Source organism: Melospiza melodia, chromosome 12 (assembly GCF_035770615.1).
Source record: "Melospiza melodia melodia isolate bMelMel2 chromosome 12, bMelMel2.pri, whole genome shotgun sequence".
Classification (NCBI taxonomy): Eukaryota; Metazoa; Chordata; class Aves; order Passeriformes; family Passerellidae; genus Melospiza; species Melospiza melodia.
The window spans coordinates 28,124,722-28,142,393 of record NC_086205.1 but is presented as its reverse complement, the minus strand read 5'-3'; the positions used below and the strand labels follow the sequence as shown (position 1 = coordinate 28,142,393).

Here is a 17,672-nt window from a genome sequence, read left to right as displayed (position 1 = left end):
ATGAGTAAGAAATGGAAATGGGGTGTGAATGCAGTGTGCCCTTTTTGGTAGGCCATGCTGTGGTGTTCAGTAGAGAAATGAAAGTCTGGTTATCAGTGGAGGAGTGCCTATGTGTCGTTTGTCAGCTTCTGCACTGGGTGATAAAACTGTGCTGTGTGCTGGGTTGTCAGAAAGCCAGGAGCACATGTACGGTGTGAGAGTCTTTCCCAGCTGGGAAGGTGATTCTGGCAAGCCATGAAAGCTCACCTTAAACAGACCTAGACCTCATACATAACATAGGAGATAGATACAGACACAGTAGATGGGAGTTTATTCTTTGCTTCCCTCAAACAGTAGCCTGATTTGCACTGGCTTCAGACAGAGAAAGGTGAGAATGAAAACCTAGCAGCTTGTTAAGGCTGTTTTACCTTTGGTTTTTATTTGCTTTATTCTCTGAGATGGCTTTATTGTAAAACTGTCTCCTGCTTGTCAGATGTTCTATTCTTGCTCCTGCTTTTTTCCCCTTTCCAGCCATTTAAATTGTGCTGCCACTCCCATGGGCTTTGCCCAGCTGCCTTATCTACTGGAATCGGTGGTGAAATAGTTAATGAAGACCTTCAAGTGTCATTAATAGGCTGGGGGTTGACACTGATAAAGCTATTAAAGCACAAAGGGAGCTGATACATCATGAGTCATGGTTTGTGCTGGCAGGTCCAGGAAGTTAGCGCACAGCTCAGTTCAGAGAGGTTACTTGGTGGTCATAGAAGCTATAAATCTGTGGAAAGCATATTTCTCTTTGTCTTTTGTACTATTAATCTGTAACATTCCCCGAAAGGGGGCTCAGTGTGGAGGCAGGTATCCAGGTTTCTTCTGGCACCTGCAGTTATACTTCAGTATTTGCACATACTTGAAGCTTCACAGACTTGTGTAGATCATTCTCCTATAGTCATCTTCTAAAGCAGTGACTCATCAAGGAGTAGTATATAGCTCTCAATACCCTGGATTTACCTGGAAAGTTACCATTCTGAATATGAAGAGGAACTGTTTTAAAGGTAAAATAGTTAGGATGAAAATTCTTTGAAAGCAGCATGTTGGTAAAACAGTAAACATGATGTAAAAAGTTGATCAGTACATGTACTTCTGAAATGGTTTTTTTATTACTCCTATCTTATAGTCTGCTGTTTTAAATTGAGCAGCATCTAAGGTTATTAGGGTGGAGGTGATCCAGTATGATATATAAAGAGAACTATGTTTATAGATTGCTTTCTTCCAAGCCATTGCCCAAAGACTTTTAATTTCATGTTCCCATAGCCCAGTACACTTTGCCAGTAGTCCATAAAAACCTGTGGTTTCTTGCCTTGCCCTGATAAATAGTGAAGAATCAATTAATTGGAAAATCTTGTCTGTGGGGGAAGAAAGGGTGGATAGGTGGCCCAAAAGAATGAAAAAGAAAAAAGCCTTTGGTGTGTTATACCTTCCTTGAAAAGCAATGCCAGTATTTCAGTTGATGTTTCCAAATTGCTAAGCTCTTAAAAAGAAAAAATTGTGTGTGAAAGTTATGAAATATTTACCGCATAACACATTTTCCTCTTTAAATGTGGCTGCAAATAAAATAAGCTGCAGCAGTATTAAAGGATGGAGGAACCAGTACTGGTACTGAGGCAGATGCGGGTATTGCTGTGTCAAACAGGGAAAATACTAATTGTGTGAAAACGCTATTGGAAGTAGGTCTCAAAATTGCTCCGACTCTTCTTTTGTTGGACTTCAGCACTAGTAGTAATTATTTTGAAGGGAGGGCAGTTAGAGCACCTGAGAGGATGTTGGTATCAGTGTGTGTCAGGTTCTCTGCTTGCCCTTATGCCCATGTATACACAAATTTGTAATTGACAAGCAGAATATTTCATCTGGCTTAATAACTTTATTTTGGCTCTTGAGGGAAAAGAAATATGTGGCTTCTGTTAAAAGAATGTTACTGAGAAAGCTTGTTCAAACCTCCTACATGTTTGGCAGACTTTTGGGGCAAAATATTACTAGGGCTGTTGGAAAAGGCGCAGAGTATAGATCATTTTCCAGAGATAACTGCCCGGCTTGAACTGTTCCGGCTGTATTCCAGGAACACTAATGAATGGCTGCAATTGTGAGCTGTCAGCTATGGCAGCTGAGCTGTTGAGAACCTGATTGTGCAGGGCTCTCTGCAGCGTGGCTGCGAGCTCAGCTGAATCACGGACTCGTATGGAGCACTAACTGCTGCGGGAACTGTGCTCTTGAGACCATGTTCATCACATAAGACAAAACTGGGCATGGGATCACTTAACTATTGCCCTGCATGCATATTTTATTGTGCTCCTATAAAAAAAAGTAAGTTTTCTGCAAGTACCTACCAGTACATGATAGTTGAATTGCATTAGTTTGCAGTGTTATCCCTTTCTTCCCTTGCTCCTAAACTTTACAGAGGCTTGAGCTCTCCTACAGCTGCAGACTTGTTCTCAGCTCTCCTGCTGAAGGCCTGTGTTTGTGAGTGTGTGTGGGAGCAGGTGGGAATGAAGCCTGGACAGACACGCTCCAGAGCCTGGAGAGCCTTTGGTTTGACAGGCAGTTAGAAAACTGAGCTGGGCCTTCTGGGGTGGCCCCTGCAGCTCATGGCAGCAAACGATGGTTAATGCAAAGGAACTGCAGTTGGTTGTGTTCACTGCTTGCTATACTTTCTATAACAAAAATTACCAAAGGTAACTGCAGCACTGCATGGGTGTCTGCACAGTAGAAAGCCTGTCGTGCTGTGCAGTCACTTTTAGAGTGGTGCAAGATAGCTCAACAAAAGTGTGGTTGCTTGTTTGACAGTACTGTTTCCCAGTTTAAACATTCAAATGCCTTTGTTAAGGAGGAGTCAATATATTCTTAAAAATTATGAGGTACATTAAGCGTTTCAGATGAGAGAGCTATTAAAAGGAGGGAACGGGGAAAGTAGTTGAAAGAAATTCACAGTGATACTCTTCAAGTTGTTTCAAAGACTGTAGTGACCAGCCCTAACAGGAGAGGTTCCCTGTACCTCAGACTCACAAGTGTTCTGCTCAGCTGCTGGGGGTTAGTTTTTTCCTCATCTCCTACAAAAGATGTTCCATAGCTGATTTCTGAGTACTGTCTGCATGACAGAAATAACTGCATATGTTTTATGGAATCTATTTTAAACTTCTTGTTAAAAGCTGAATATTGAAGTATTTGGATGTTTTGATAAGGCAGGACTACCAAACTGCTCTCAGACACCAGACGGGCTGAAAGTTCTCAGAGGCTGCATTTTTATGGAAGCTGCTGATAATTTTTATGACTTCAGGTGACACTATAGTAAAGAGGAGTTGCTCCCTGTTACTCTCCTGGATATTTGAGTTATCAGCCTGTTGCGTGTTGAGGCTGTATATTAATTTTCCTGCTTAAAAGCTAGCAATTAGCAGTTTCTCTTGCTCAGGAAAAGTGCAAATCTTGTTTATGCTTTATGTGTCAGCAACGATTCCTTAAACTTTTGTGACACTCCTCCTGCTAAAGTACATCTGGATGGTTCTGTTCAGTAAATCTAGATTGTCAAGCACAGGTGTCTGCTTTTATTCCTATATTTGACAAAGTATAAAGATAGAAATATTTGTAGTAACTGCTAAAGCCACACTGAGAAGATTCTCCAGACATAAGAGGTCAATTGAAGTGCAGAGTAAGGTTGTACTTTCATTCGTCTTGAGAATTGCTCCATCTTTAAACTTCACCTTCATAAATATGAATGTGTATTAAGTGTCAGGAAATGTTTGCTTTATGGGATAGTCTATTTTCACTCAGGCAGGGCAGGTGAATTACTTGGCCACGTGAAGGTCAGCTATACGCTTGTCTTAATTTTCTTTGTCAATCAAGACAAAATTAGTCCAAGAGCGTGTATATCTGGTCTCCCTTTGAAGCCATAAAGGATGTATTTGAATTGTGACAGCCTGCTTGAGTGCTTTTGTCAGTGTGGAGAGAAGGTAGGAGCGTTAATCAGCGCCCTGGAGAGGCGTCAGCTGTCAGTGGCGCTGGCAGCTGGTGGGTTTGTCCGGTACACTGAGAGGCTGCAAGTGGCGTGGGGATGTGGGCACGGCCCCGCAGGTGCGGCCTCGGCAGTGCGGGGGGAAGGAGGGATCCCCTCCCTCCCTCCACCTGCTGCACTTTGCCCTGGGCAGCCCGGGAGGGCAGAGTCTGACCCGTTTGTCTGGGAGGGGATGGCTGTGGCAGGTGTGTGAGCTTCGGATAGGAGATGGCATACCGCTTGCAGTCAAGTGTCTGAAGCTTTTGCATCTCAAGCAGATGTAATATCCAATAGAGGATAAGGTGGTCAGAAATGAGGGTTAAAAAAACCCTGCTTGCTTCTCCATCAAGTTACTGTGGCTATTTTTGTACGGGTGTGGATGAGAGCTCTTGGGAATGTCTCCTATGTAGAGCACTCTTTGGTGGGTGCAAGGCCTGTAAATACCTTGACCAACCCTTCAAATGCATTTTTAAAAATACTTTTTCTGTAAACCAAGTGGTGAACACTCACTGACAGCACAGGCTGGCCTGAAACTTGAGTGGTGGAGACTTTGTAAATGTTGTGGGAATGCAGACAGATTTATAATATACTGTGTAAAAACAAAGTGCCATACATGGCCTAGGATCTAACATCTTTTTTTTAAAGCCAAATGTGTAATTTGAAACATTTGCTCATACATGCATTCCTGACCATTATCACATGAGTAGGACAGGTGGGATTCATCTGAGTCTGCTTGAAGCTGTTTTATCTGCTCATTCCCCCCCCCTCCCCCCAGATACTGAAATATTTTGTTATCAAAAAACAGGACCCATTTGTATTATTTATAGATGACTGAAATAGCTGAAAGTGTCACTGCAACTTAGTGGGGGGGGGGGAATCTCATTTTAGTGCAGTTTTATTTGAGAATGAGTATTCAAGCCCTGTTCCACTATGCAGGGCCACTTTTCATCAGAAATCACGGGCACCTTTCCCTTTATCACTGTGTTTGAGAAAATCATGTTTTGTGGGCATCACAGGCAGCAGGAGCCTGATCATCTTCAATAACACGTGCATACATACAAATACATGCATTTTCTTTACCAGCCATGTTGTATAAAAGTCAATAATTTTGAGGAGTTTTGCAGATTTTTTGACCTATAATGCAATACTAGCAAATGTGATTTTTTTTTTTATTTCAGAAATGCTGAATTTATTATTTTGCTCCCTCCTTTATACGAGCATATCAGGGTCTGCTGGGTAGGAGCACTCAGAGCTTGCTCTCTTGAATGGATGGGGTAATTTGCAGGAGAGTATGATGGCATAGTGATATTCTTTGGCAGGTATCAGTAGATGCTGAAGGACTCCACTCCTTATGGAGTTCAAGGTGTTTGTTGTGACCATGGGTGTTATTATCAATAAGACTTTGTTTGGTTTTTTGTTTTTCGGGTTTTTTTTAACTTTTCTCAGTTCATTCAAACATGGATAATATTGGTGAGTTTTTCTATGGCTTTTTTTGAAAGCTGCTTGATAGAGGCAAGAATCCCTGACTAGATCAGGCAGACTTTCTGCATTGCTGTTATCAGCTTGTAATCTATAAGTTTCTCTCTGAAAATGTGATCTGCTGTAGATTTTTTTTGCCTGGAAGCCAAGCTGTGCATCATGTGAACTACTTTGTTCTGTATCCTCCCTCCAAGAACTGAAGGTTGATTATATCCAGTGAGAAGACAAATCGTTAGTACAAAAAAATCTTACACTTGTTACATATTTTGATTTAAGAACAGAAGCTCTCAGATTAATCCTCACACAGTTGGTGAGATGAAGTAATTAAAGTTCAGCCTGACTGGCAGCCTTCACAGAAGAGCCGTGCTCCATTAGCAGGTGCTGTGTTAATTACCTTGTCTGTGGCAGTGCTGTCTGGGACAGGAGGAGCAGGAGAGCCTGAGGATGGAAAGGGTCATCACTGGATCTGGAAATCATAAAGCTGTTGTGATTACAGTTGTGTGCAGCACTCCTGAGCCTTGGGGACCAATCTGTGGGACTCAAGAGAACTGGACTCCAGAGTTTTGAGCTGCACCTGTTGAAACCAGGAATAACAAGATACTTAGAAATTGTTGTATTCTTTCTCTGATTAGTATTAAATAGTCATACTAGAATTCACTATTTGAACTCTTCAGCAAAGCTGCTTCAGAATTAGTGTAGGGTTATGACCCAGTATAGGTAATAAAGAAACTTTTTTTTTTTGTTTTTTATTAAAATCACATAATTACATCAAGCAAGTAATAACCTTGGTAGGATTTGGAAAATATTCCTGGTATTGTTTTTAAATACTCAAGCCCACTCAGAGCAGGGGAAGCTTGATGCCAGTGTTTCAACAGAGCAGGGAAGTGGTCAGTGAAATGCCTCTGCCAGACTTCATATTCTGTGTATTTGAGGCAGTTGTCTGTGTTTCGTTCTCCTTAGAGACTTCTGATCGCTGCAGGAAATTATTTGCCAAAATCTTCTTTTGAGAGCAAGGTGAAGTAGTATGGGCTACTGCTTTTGGTTTATCCAGTGAAGATCAGTTCCCTGCAGTGTGCTTTCTCTATGCTGTTACAATATGTTTGTTTTGTAGTAGCATGTGAAGCCCCTTTAAATCCATTGTGGTGTTTGAGAGCCGCTGTCCCAAAAACTGTCATGTGGGTTGGTCATTGAATCAGCCCTTCCTCTTATCTGTAGCTACAATACACCTAAAACTGAGTGTTAAACCTCTGAATTCTTGCTGGCCTTCTGGGTGTGTATAGCAGGTATAATGGCTTTGAGGAACTGCATGAACAGAATATGCAATTAAACACATTGCTTCAGAGCTTGAGATGTTATTTTCCTTAGTTTTGCACTGACTCCCCCACATTTAGTCCCTGCTAGTTTTCTTCTGCAAAGCTTTGTGCTCCAGTTACTGTAGATCGAGTCTTACGAAAGAAAGCTAATTCAAAGTTGCAGCTGCTTTAAATAGAAGGTGCTAAAAATAAAGTGAAACACCTTTTAAAAGGAGATGGAGAAGGATAGAGAAGGAACTATGTTACTAGTGTAAACATAATCTCAAAATGCCATAAACTGTGCTGCAAGTTTCTTGATAAACTGTGATCAAGTGATCATCAAATCCCTCTTCCAGATCTCAGATGAACCCTGCCAAGTCTGTAATTTTGAGAGCAGCTGTAATCAGTGTCCATTGCAGGTCATAGTCAGTACCCCAGTAAACAGCCTTTTGTTACCAACAAAAACGTCATGCAAGGTGGCATTAAAAGTGCAACTAATTTTATGACACGGTCACATCTCCTGTGGCTTTCTATATGAGACCTGTTAATTGTTCTCAGAGGGAATTATGGCTGAAGTGAGCTTCTGTAAAGGTCACCCATGTGTGCTTGCTTCTGTCTGGGTTGTGAATATGTGCTTCTGTTCTTCTTTGGTTTACCTTAGAGGTACTGAGTGTGGATGGTCTGACCTGTTGTTCTCGTGTTCTTCAAAGACAGGTGGTTGGGCCTTTTGAATGTTTTGCGTCATTCCTATTCTCAAATCTAAAGAAAATAACTCAGGTTGTGAGAGAACTGTCTGAATTGATATTGATTTTTTACTGGGAAAAATGTGCTATTTTACGTGTGTTGTTCTTGTTGTTGCCCTCAGTTTCTGAGGTTGGTCAGTAGTTTGAAGACTGGGACTTGTTCGTGGACAATGATGTTACTATTTCTTTCAAAGGAAGTAGCTGGTAAAAAGGCATCTGTGGTCAGGCTGATACACAGTCCAAAGCCAGTATCATTACTTGAACCAAAAGGCATTTATCTGTATACTTGATGATTTGCCAGCTTTCACAGGCATGGTTTCTAGCAAACAGAGCCTTCAAGGATGAAGTTTGTACTTGGCATATTGTCCAGATGATTTGCAGTGGAAGGATACACTTCCAACAGTGACATGAGACTTGGGATGAGGTCTAGGCTTCCCTTTTAAAGGGACAGCTTTATGTCCTGGGCATTCAGAGAACTGAGTAAGGTCTCCTTCTTTAAATTTGGATAAAATTTTCTGTTGTGTGAAAACTGTTCTTAGAAACAAGAGCGTGGGAGTGAGTTGAGAATATTTGCATTCATGAGCTTTTAAAGAACATAAATGCAGTATATGTTGTAGGACTTGTTTAGAGAGACATAGAGGCATTTTTGGCCGCTTGAAATATGCTTCAGATGTTTAAGTGTACTAAGCTGGGAATGAAATCAGCCCATGTACCCTTGGGGATACCTGATCTCTCTCACCAGAGATGGAGGAAGAGAAGTTCTGGAGCACCTTCTGTGGAAGGTGCTTGCTCTTTCTCTGGGTCAGCATCTGGGACATTTCTGTCCTGTGTGGCTCTCAGTTCCTCTGCATCAATCTGCAAGGAGTGGGACTGAGTCCTGACCTCAGCCCTGGCATTCTGCCTGGAAGGAGACCTAGGCAGAGTGCTTTTCTGGTCCAGGCTGTCCCTGCATTCACTTAGGGCAGTGTCAGCAGGACTTGTGGGGCTCCAGCTGTGGCACAGCAGCCGCAGGCTAGGCTTTAGTGCTCCTGTAAGCTGTTTTCTCAGTTGTTCCTGCAAGCAGAAAGGCATTTTAGTTGTTCTCTAGCCTTTCACTGTTTCTTATGGTTAAACTAGATGCCTCAGCAGTCTGAAACTCAGTCATATTAGTTCAGATCTGCATGTGAGGTATCATTCATGATGCCTCTGTGGATTTACTTTTCCTGTTTAGGTACACACACCCCAATTAATTATTTTTAAAATATATAGCTGTGGAGTAGAAAAAAATTCTCTTACTTGTCAGAAGTAATGCAAAAGCAATTTCAACAGTAGGGGTTACAAATAAGAATCTAATAAGGAAAATTTTTCCATATCTTTTCAGATGCTTGCTTAAAAACAGTACACAAATACAGAGCATAGAGTGTATCAGTACAAAAATAAACTATATGGAATACATGCTGTGTGTTATAAACCACTTTTTATACCTAACAGTAGCAACGTGACTTTATATGCTACAAGTAAATTTATCTTGGAAGTTGAATGACTTTCTATTTACAGCCTCATTCCGAGGAAGGGACTGTACATGCTCCTGACAGCTGCGTTAGAAAGAAGAGCCTGGGCCTGGAGTGCTCTCCTGATCTGCAGATGCCAGTTGTTTTCCACATGTAAAGTCCTATTACACAAATGTCCTTTAGCTATTGTGTTGCTCTTCCTGTAATTATTTGTTGAGTTGTATGCAGTGCTTCTTAGGAAAATGTGGATATTACCAACATAGGAGGATGGTGTTTATCAGTTTCAATCAAGCAACTTCTGTAGCAGGTTTTAAGCTAAATTCCAGACTTGTGTGAATTTTCTTTTATTGAAGGGTACAGTGCTGAAGGTGGGAGGAGTGACAGGCACTTTAAACTCAGACACTTGCTGATCATTGCTGATACACAAATACCACTATCCTTCCAAGATTTTTGGTATACACCTACCATGAGAATCTAATTACTTCTGATAGTGTTTTGTTATGGTGCTGCCTCTGTGATGTTTTTGTTTTATTTTATGTGATTTTTATTATGCAGTAATTGTATTTCAGTTGAAATATTTGAGTAACTTGAAGACTGTTGTTTTTAGAAATATTCTTGCCGTTAACTTAAAAAAGGGATTGATACCTGTGCTTCCAATGTGATATAAGCATCCTGTTTTAAAACAGATTCTAAAAGGAATTTGAGCTTAGGTTTGCATTTCTGAAGATCTTTCAGCAAGGCTGTTGCATTTGTCTCTAGGACTGGTGCAGCTCTGCCCATGTGAAGATGAGCAGTTGAGGAAGGGAGTTTCTAAGCTTCAGTATATCGCTGCTGCAGCCACTGGCAGCAGAGAAGTGTGTGCTTCATCCAGTATCCACTTCACAACAAATGTTCAGATGAGGCTTTGGAGAAGTAGAATTGTCTAATTCCACTGTCAGTGTAGTTGCCATGGTGGGGCTGAGGCGGGAGCCTCAGTGTAGGGTTTTCAGTGAGAAGGGGACTGTGCTCTGGGCTTGTGGCTGTGAGAGCACTCTGGGGAGTGCAGGGCAGGGGCTCCAGCAGCCCTTGCCCTCTTGCGCCTCGGCAAGGGCAAGGTGGCTGATAGGTGCTTACAAAGGTACTTGATGTTCCATTTCTCATTTCTAGCTGGATCTGTTTGTCAGTTGTAACTTCATCTGTCATAGTTTGAATGTGGTGTATTGAGCTCTGACTTCCAGGTCCCCTTGAAGGAATCATCTGTTTTGAGTATAAAGCAGGGGGTTAAGTAGGATGGAAACACTGGGCACTGTGTGTAGAGGTTGTCTGGAACATACCAAAAATGGGAAAGGTGTCTCTTGGGTTTAGGTATGTTTGGCATTAGGGTGGTGGTTAGCTAAACTACACAGTGTTGCCAGCAGGACAGGAGAGGTCTTATTGTTGACCTTACAGTCTCATCTTTGTAAAGGAGCAGCTTGCTATAGCCTGAAAATCCATAGGGCTGGAGAATTACTATTTTGTTTTGGATCCTTGTGTCCTTAATGCAAACTCACAGAAACAGTGGGGCCTTTCAAACATTAGTTTAACCTGTCTGGACAGCTAATTCACTTTGTAATGCAGGTTGAATGAAGAGTGTTGGTATTCTTATTACGTACCCATTTTCAATATGTCTGTCTGATTCTTGGATCTCATAGGAATCCGTCAACTGCATTCTACCAAGCGTTCCATTTCAACAAGTTACACGAGTCAAAGACCACCGGGGATAGGTATGGATGCTTGAGTATGGAATGCATACATGCTGAGGTATGCATGAACCGCTTTGCTCTGTGCAAGTTTCTCATTGTTGTTGTTTGCACACAACTGCTGCCTGTGTTCACAACTCCATATTGGGCTTCTGCAGTTTGAAGAGGTGAAAGCGGTCATGGAAGTGAAGTGTTTGTTCTGAAACATGGAACTAAACTCCAAAATATGACATGACTTTTTTTTCTTCTTCCTTCCATTATGCATGTATCATACATGATGTGTAAGCTCAGAGTTTAATGCTAGTCAGCTCCTAGGCGACCTTTGCCTAAATATTCAGTTTCCTTTTCCAAAAGAGGAAACTTTTTGGCATTGAGTCCTGTGTCAGAAAACATATCGTGAAAATACTACATTTAAACACAGTTTTGGCAAAGTTAAGATATATATATATATATATATATATATATATATATATATATATATATATATATATACATCTTTAAACCAGGAAAAAAAGCTTTCTGGCTTACTTTCATTCTGCTCAAGTAAAGCTGGATGGGGAACATAGGTGAACTGTGACAAGGACAAAGTAAATCTCCAAGGTTAGCATTGAACTCATGGTGAGAAACTGCAGTGAAGTGCAACAAAGTCTTATCTGGCATGGATAGGACTTGAGAGAGGTGCATTACTAATTCATCAGTAGCTGCAAACTGTTTCTCTCCTGTGCTTTAATGATTTTGAGGGATTTTTTTTTGTCAGCATTAAGTCAAAGTCCTAGTGATGATGTGATTTAATGCCTTGTGCTGCTCTGGCTTGTCAAAACTTCTGCTTAACAAGCTGTGTAGAATGTAAATTTTGTTTGGCTGTTGAAGTATTGATAACCATTTCGTCACTGTCCTGGCTGTATTTGACTTGAAAGGCTTCTCAACTTGCACAGCTCAACTGAATCCTTTAAAGTTTGCTTGGCAACAGTTTGTATACTGCGCAATGATGAAGGTTATAAGTAATGCTTAGTGTTCTGCTCTTTTTTAAAAAATTATTTTGTATTGCTGGGGTGCTGGCATTAAGCTCAGTTTCAAAGCACATCTTCCTTTTTCAGCAGTAAGTTGGATGAATTTATGTTTTTGCTTCAAGCTCTGGATGATGCCACTTCCCTGTATTTATGGAACAGAGTTGGTATTTAGGTTTCAAGGACTTTGTTATTTCACTGGAACGAACTTCAGGGCTTAGAATACACATTTGGTTTGTAGACCAAAAGGTCACTTTGTGGTCTAGCCTTCAGCTGTTTTTCTATTTTCATGCCTCAACATAAGTCTTAAGATGAGGAAGCTAATTCAAAAGACCCTAAAATCAAATAATTAATTATTAAGATGGAGGATTCACAAATCTGACGTTTATGAACAATGCCTGAAGCAAATGCTGGAAATGCAGGATATAAAACATTAAATTCAGATAGAAGAATGTAAATGGTTACCTTTAAAATAACCTTGCATCTTTGCCAGTGAACTCTTTGTGGTAGAAACAAGCATTTGTGAGAACATGGAATGCAATTCATCAGGATTGATACGTGTTTTAAACTTATAATCCATTCAAATTCCAAAGTCTTGGATGGGATTTGGCAGGTTTTGCATTTATACCCCAGTTACTGGATTTTAAGGTCACATTAGGCAGCTTTCCTTCACTGGATGACTGAAACTGAGAGGCTGTCAGCTATAAACTTGCAGTAAAAGCTGGTGGAGGGAGCACCAGGGCCATCAGTGAGCAGTGCAGCTGGTGGTGGGACCCTTGCAGGATGGAGTTGGGCAGGACACAGTGGGGGCTCTAACAAGAACATGGCCTGGGCCTTCTTTTTGGCGTCTGTGGTTTGGGAAAGAAAAATTGCTGCTGTGAAAACAAGAAACTTGTGTGACTTGTCCCTTTGTTTGCCCATCACAAAATGTGGAGGTTGACACACTGCAGAGCACCAGGACCATGAGGCTGCTGGCAGTGAGCTCTTAATTACATTTTGCAGTTCTTTCAGAAGTACTTTGTGAACCTGAGGGGCTTGACTTAGGAGACTTCAGGGTAAACAGAAAATCTTTCTGTGTAATTCTAGTATTTTTTTCTAACAAATATGGATTATTCCCCTATGAGTCACTGTCTCCAGGGACCTGCTGAAATCGGCATAGGTAGACACATGATACTGCAATAGAGAGAAAGAGATTGCTGAATTGCTCCAGTGAATAGAAACTATTTTATTTTTCACCAACACTCTGTGGCAGGAAGAGTGCTGGTGGCACTCAGAGCAGTAAGTGTTGGGGAGATGCTGTTGTTACTGACACATTAGCAGGAATGTTTTCATGCGCAGTGCTTGCATAGGTGTTGCTGGAGGCACAAGTCTCACGTGTTGGTTTTTTCAGCTGATGTGATTTAAGAAGGGGAATAGTGGCTTCTTGGCATGTCCACGTGAGTCTGGATGGTTGCTCTTCTGGGCCTGGGTTGTCCTTGCACAGTAAAGGTGCACAGCTTTAGGTGGGTCTGCCTAAAGCACAGACGTTATTAGGAATCTTGAATTTAAAGTAGTAGGATTTATGTTTCCATTGCATTTATGTGTGAAGCATTAAGCCTTCACAGTATAAATTAACTCAAAGTGTGTGTGGGAACTCCTGAGGCAGTGAGTTCACTGCCTCAGGTTGTTGCACATTCTCACATGGCTTTGACAAAGAACAATAATGGAAGTCTGCAATAGTCACACAGATTCTCTTTCCAGGCTGGATAGGTGATTGGACTGCTTGGGATGCTATCATTATAAAATCTCTCTATGGGATGGAGCTAATTAAATAGACATTAACTCTTTCAAGAATAGAAAAGATTTCTCTGGGTAGACTGAATAGCTCACCCAGTGCTAAGACAGTAGCTCATAAATGAGTAAACAATGAGGGGAAGGAATAAATGACCACAGGGCTGGAGCTCCGGCCTGCCCAGTGTGGCAGCACTTCCTGGGCACCTGCCAGCCCAGGCACATAGTAGTTGGTGGCTGTTACCAAGTGTTGCAGGCACAGCAGTGAGGTGATAAGGAGCAGTGTGGCAGCAGGGAGAGCCAAGAGTGGCCACTGGCAAGCAGTGGGCTCTGAGAGACTCAGGCAAGCAGGCCCACGGCAAACACAGGAGCTTCCAGGCAATAGCTGCACAGAAGGAACAGCAATCCATTCAGTCTAGAACATCCCAGTCAAATCTATCCTTACCTCAAACCCTTCCAGGCCCATGCTGGGTGCCAAAAAGGGCTGTTTTGGTTTAATCCTGCTGGCACTAAGCCCCGTGCAGCAACTCGCTCAGCTCCCCCTTCTCCCACAATGCGAAAAGTGAGAGAACGTGTCAGCTGAGATAAAGACAATTTAATAGGTAAAGCAAAAGCCGCTGAGATTTTTTTTAAACCATCAAAATGAGGATTTCTCTGACAAAATGGGGTTTTGTCTACCTGGTGTTTAAGGTAGGAAAACACTGGGATTACTCTTCATCTCTGGGAATGACAAACTGTGCTTGGGGCACCTTTGATGTTATTGCTGATTGTAAATCTTGCCATGTACCTTGTGGGCTTCAGTGTGAACTTGGTGTAACAATATAGCATCCTTTTGGGTAGAGCCTCTATGGTCATGGCCTTAACTGCGAGGTCCAAGTCAAAATGAAGTGTGCCATGTTCAGTGTATCTGATACTTTGTGGGCTGCAGAAGCTCAGTATGGGATGGGGGTTTTGCTGTTAAAAACAAGTATTACATGCCTAATGCACCCCTTAATCTGCCCTGTGGTTCTTGATGTGGAGTTTTTTGCAGTTTTGACAATAGTTGTCAGACTTCTGTAGCTCTTGGAGCAATCAGCAATTGGTCTTTTTTTACAAGAGCTAAATGGTGTCTTTTCTCTTCTGATTCCAGGATTTGCAAGTTGAGGCATTGGCTCTGCAGTGGATAGTGCACTCACAGAATGTGTCAGACTCTCTCTCCACTCAGTCATCCAAAAAGACTTGTTTAAGGGGTATTTTGGATTTCTTCCTGGCCTTTTCATAAGGACTGGATTGTATTTATAAAGGCCATTCTGCAGACATGGGATAAAAATATTTTTATGCAAACTGGAGTTTGATGTCAAGAGTTTAGGATTTGAGAAAAATATACAAAATTTTAAGATTTGGCAGCGTGTTTGGAGTTTCCCATGAGAGCAGCTGTCACTGGAGGGCTCTGCTCATGAATGTCCCATAGGAGCTGCTTGGTATTGGGAGCACTATCAGATGAACAAAATCCTGTGGGATTGTGCTACCATAACATCTAATTCTCATCTGCTTTGAGAAAGTGACATGAAGTATAGTCAGCTGTTTTTATCCTGATTGCAAACTGGGGCACCCGGTGTCAGTGTGGAGCTTCTCCTGGGTGGGTGAGGAGGGGTCTGCATGGTGCCAGCTCTGCCTGCTGAAGTTGGGACTGAGGACGTGTACAGGGAGCAGGGCTGGAATCCAGACTCAGCTGCTCTGGGAATGAGGGCAGCAAGAACTTTACGCAGTAGTGTATAAAGCTGCTTAGAGCTTTCAGCACTGTGGGTGTGTAGGGTGTGTATGGTAAAGCAGTGGTTTCCCTGGCTCTTTCCAGTCACACTGCAGGGAGGGACAGCTCCTACACCCACCCAACAGAGAGCCGCTCAGAGCACAAGGTACACAGAGGAAAGGTGCCTCTGCAGTGTGCCATGCAGCTACAGCTCTTTGGGAGGCTGAGGGAAGGCTGCCTGTCTTTCTCATGAAAGCGACTGCTTGAATGCCTTTACTTAGAGTCATGTAGTGGGGTTTGTTGTTTTAAATAATCACACTACAAAGTAGCTGAAACAGGGATAGAAGAACAAAGTTCCAATCTCAAGTTTGACTAGATGGATCTTGACAAAAGTTGTACGATTATGGTGCAGAGATGGGGAAGGAGATCCCACTGCCAAGTGTGCAGTTTGCTTTAATTGTCCTCCTCTTGTTGTTACCTCTTCAGAGCTGCCTCATCTGATCTGTAGAGTGGTGTCCATGAAGGACTGTGAGAGGACATGGGGTCTTGGGGATTTTGTGGTTCATGAACACAGATACTTCTGACAGTGTCAGATGAGTCTGACATATGTTAACTCAGCATAAAAAGGCATGCTTCCCTTGGCATGAGTTATAAATAGCTTTTATTCTGAGGAGGTTTACCATAGATAGGGTTTGGAAGAGGCTTAGAAGACAGTAAGAGATTGGAACAATTTTCTTCTGAAATGGATATTCAGTGCTTTTGGTTTGGGTTTCAAGATTGGTTCAGTAGAAATAGAGGCTGTTACTTCCCCCAGTCTGCAAACCTGATGCCCTCTGTTGTAAAAGCCCAGTTCTAGTGCTGATGGTTCTGTGGGAGCCCTTAAAATTAACTTCTCTGGTCAGTATCACTTTTCAGGAGCTGAGCTGTGTTTCACATCTGTGACTAGTACTGCTGAGCACATTGCCATACTCTTTGTAAAAAGCCTTGAGTGATTTTTTTTCTTAACACTTGGTTTTGGTGAGAGGCGAGTTTTCCAGCATGACTGCAACGCTTGCAGTTTCCCCGTGTTAACTCTACTGAAGGTGGCTGCGTACTGCTGATAGCCATATGCATGGCTGGGAGTGTTATCAGCAGCTCTCAGTGGTGGGGCTGTCGCAGCCCAGGAGCTCCTGTCTGTGTCAGACCGGGGCTGGGTGGGAAATGGGACCCTGAGACCCGGGCTGGGAGGCTGATGTGGAGGGTGGGGCGGTGGCTGCTGCAGGCTGCAGCCCTGCATGCCCTGGGGAGAGCCACAGCTCCTCTCTGAAGGGAGAAACCAGAGTCTGTGGGGGAGCAGGGCACCCCCGGCCTGCTGAAATCCAGCTTGGCTTCTCTGCCTCTGGCGTGACTTGGAAACGGACCCTGGCTATCGAGGGCTGCATTTCTGTTGCACAGGATGCAGAGATCCCAGTTTGGAATCCTGTTGGCGCAGGAATTAACATCCTCACAGCGTACTGAGGTGTGCTGGTAGATGCCCTGCACCAGTGTGCCTGTGGAACAAACCTGGCCCTAGCTGTGACCCACGGCCGTGTGTTTGTCAGCTGTCAGACAGGATCCAGGCAGAATTCACTGCGAGCCGGGAAGTGGCTGCAGGCTCGGGGCTCTGGTCCTGCCTGGCTGCTGCCACAGACTGCAGGGGCAGTGCTGTGCCAGGAGCTCCTTACCTGGAAGGTGGACTCTAGTGAGTCCAGAGAACAGATATTAAAACAGGGTGTTTTCTTCATTGCTTTATAAAAACAGTTGGGAAGAAATAATGCTAGTGGTAAGAATCTGATGAATATCCCATGAATTTTTGTTTCCCTCAGTGAAGAAAGCTGGTAAATGAGGCCAGGAATTAAAGCAGTTGATTTAGTGTTTATTCTAATGCATTTTTATGGTTATGGGTGTCATAAGCCCAGTGTGACAAGATATAAACTGAAGGAGCAGTGTTTCTTGTGAGTCACAACTGTGCTGGGCAACTGAATGGAGGGGTGGGAGGGACATGGGACACCCCCCTGTGAGTGTGTACTGGATTCTTGACTCTGATCTTCAGCCTTCCAGTGACAGCATGATCCAGGAGCCCTGCAGGTGCACAGTTTTACCCGAGTGATACAATAACACTCACGGAGTTTTCTCATTGTATTTACAGTGCCTCTGGTGCAAGTGTTGTTGCCATTGACAACAAAATAGAACAGGCAATGGTAAGTAAAATATAAGTTGTTATTTCTAATAGGATTAATGTGGCTCATCACTGAACATAAGTTTCCTGCTTTATTGTGTTTCTGTGAGGCTGTGATATCCCTCCAGGTGGGTAAGACTGAGAGCATCAATAAAGGATTTTCTGTATCATCTGTGAATGACCACAAACCATTATTGCTTTTACTGTTGGCCTAGAAATGTTTTTCAGT

At 42.7% G+C, this 17,672-nt stretch overlaps 1 protein-coding gene across 23 annotated transcripts in view; it reads left to right on the top strand.

Annotated features, from left to right (window-relative positions):
- TSC22D2 (TSC22 domain family member 2) overlaps nucleotides 1-17,672 on the top strand; it is an 84,115-nt gene that overhangs the window by 64,481 nt on the left and 1,962 nt on the right. For 20 of the 23 annotated variants that reach the window (XR_010029247.1, XR_010029246.1, XR_010029236.1 and 17 more), the window contains 2 exons: nucleotides 10,693-10,764; nucleotides 17,414-17,465. Coding sequence is in view for 3 of the 23 variants with exons in the window: in XM_063167504.1 (XP_063023574.1) it covers nucleotides 10,693-10,764; nucleotides 17,414-17,465 (124 nt within the window). In the remaining 20 variants the exon portion in view is untranslated. Of the gene's footprint in view, nucleotides 1-10,692; nucleotides 10,802-17,413; nucleotides 17,466-17,672 lie in introns of all 23 variants that reach the window. The other 3 variants (XR_010029235.1, XM_063167505.1, XM_063167506.1) reach the window with 2 other exon arrangements.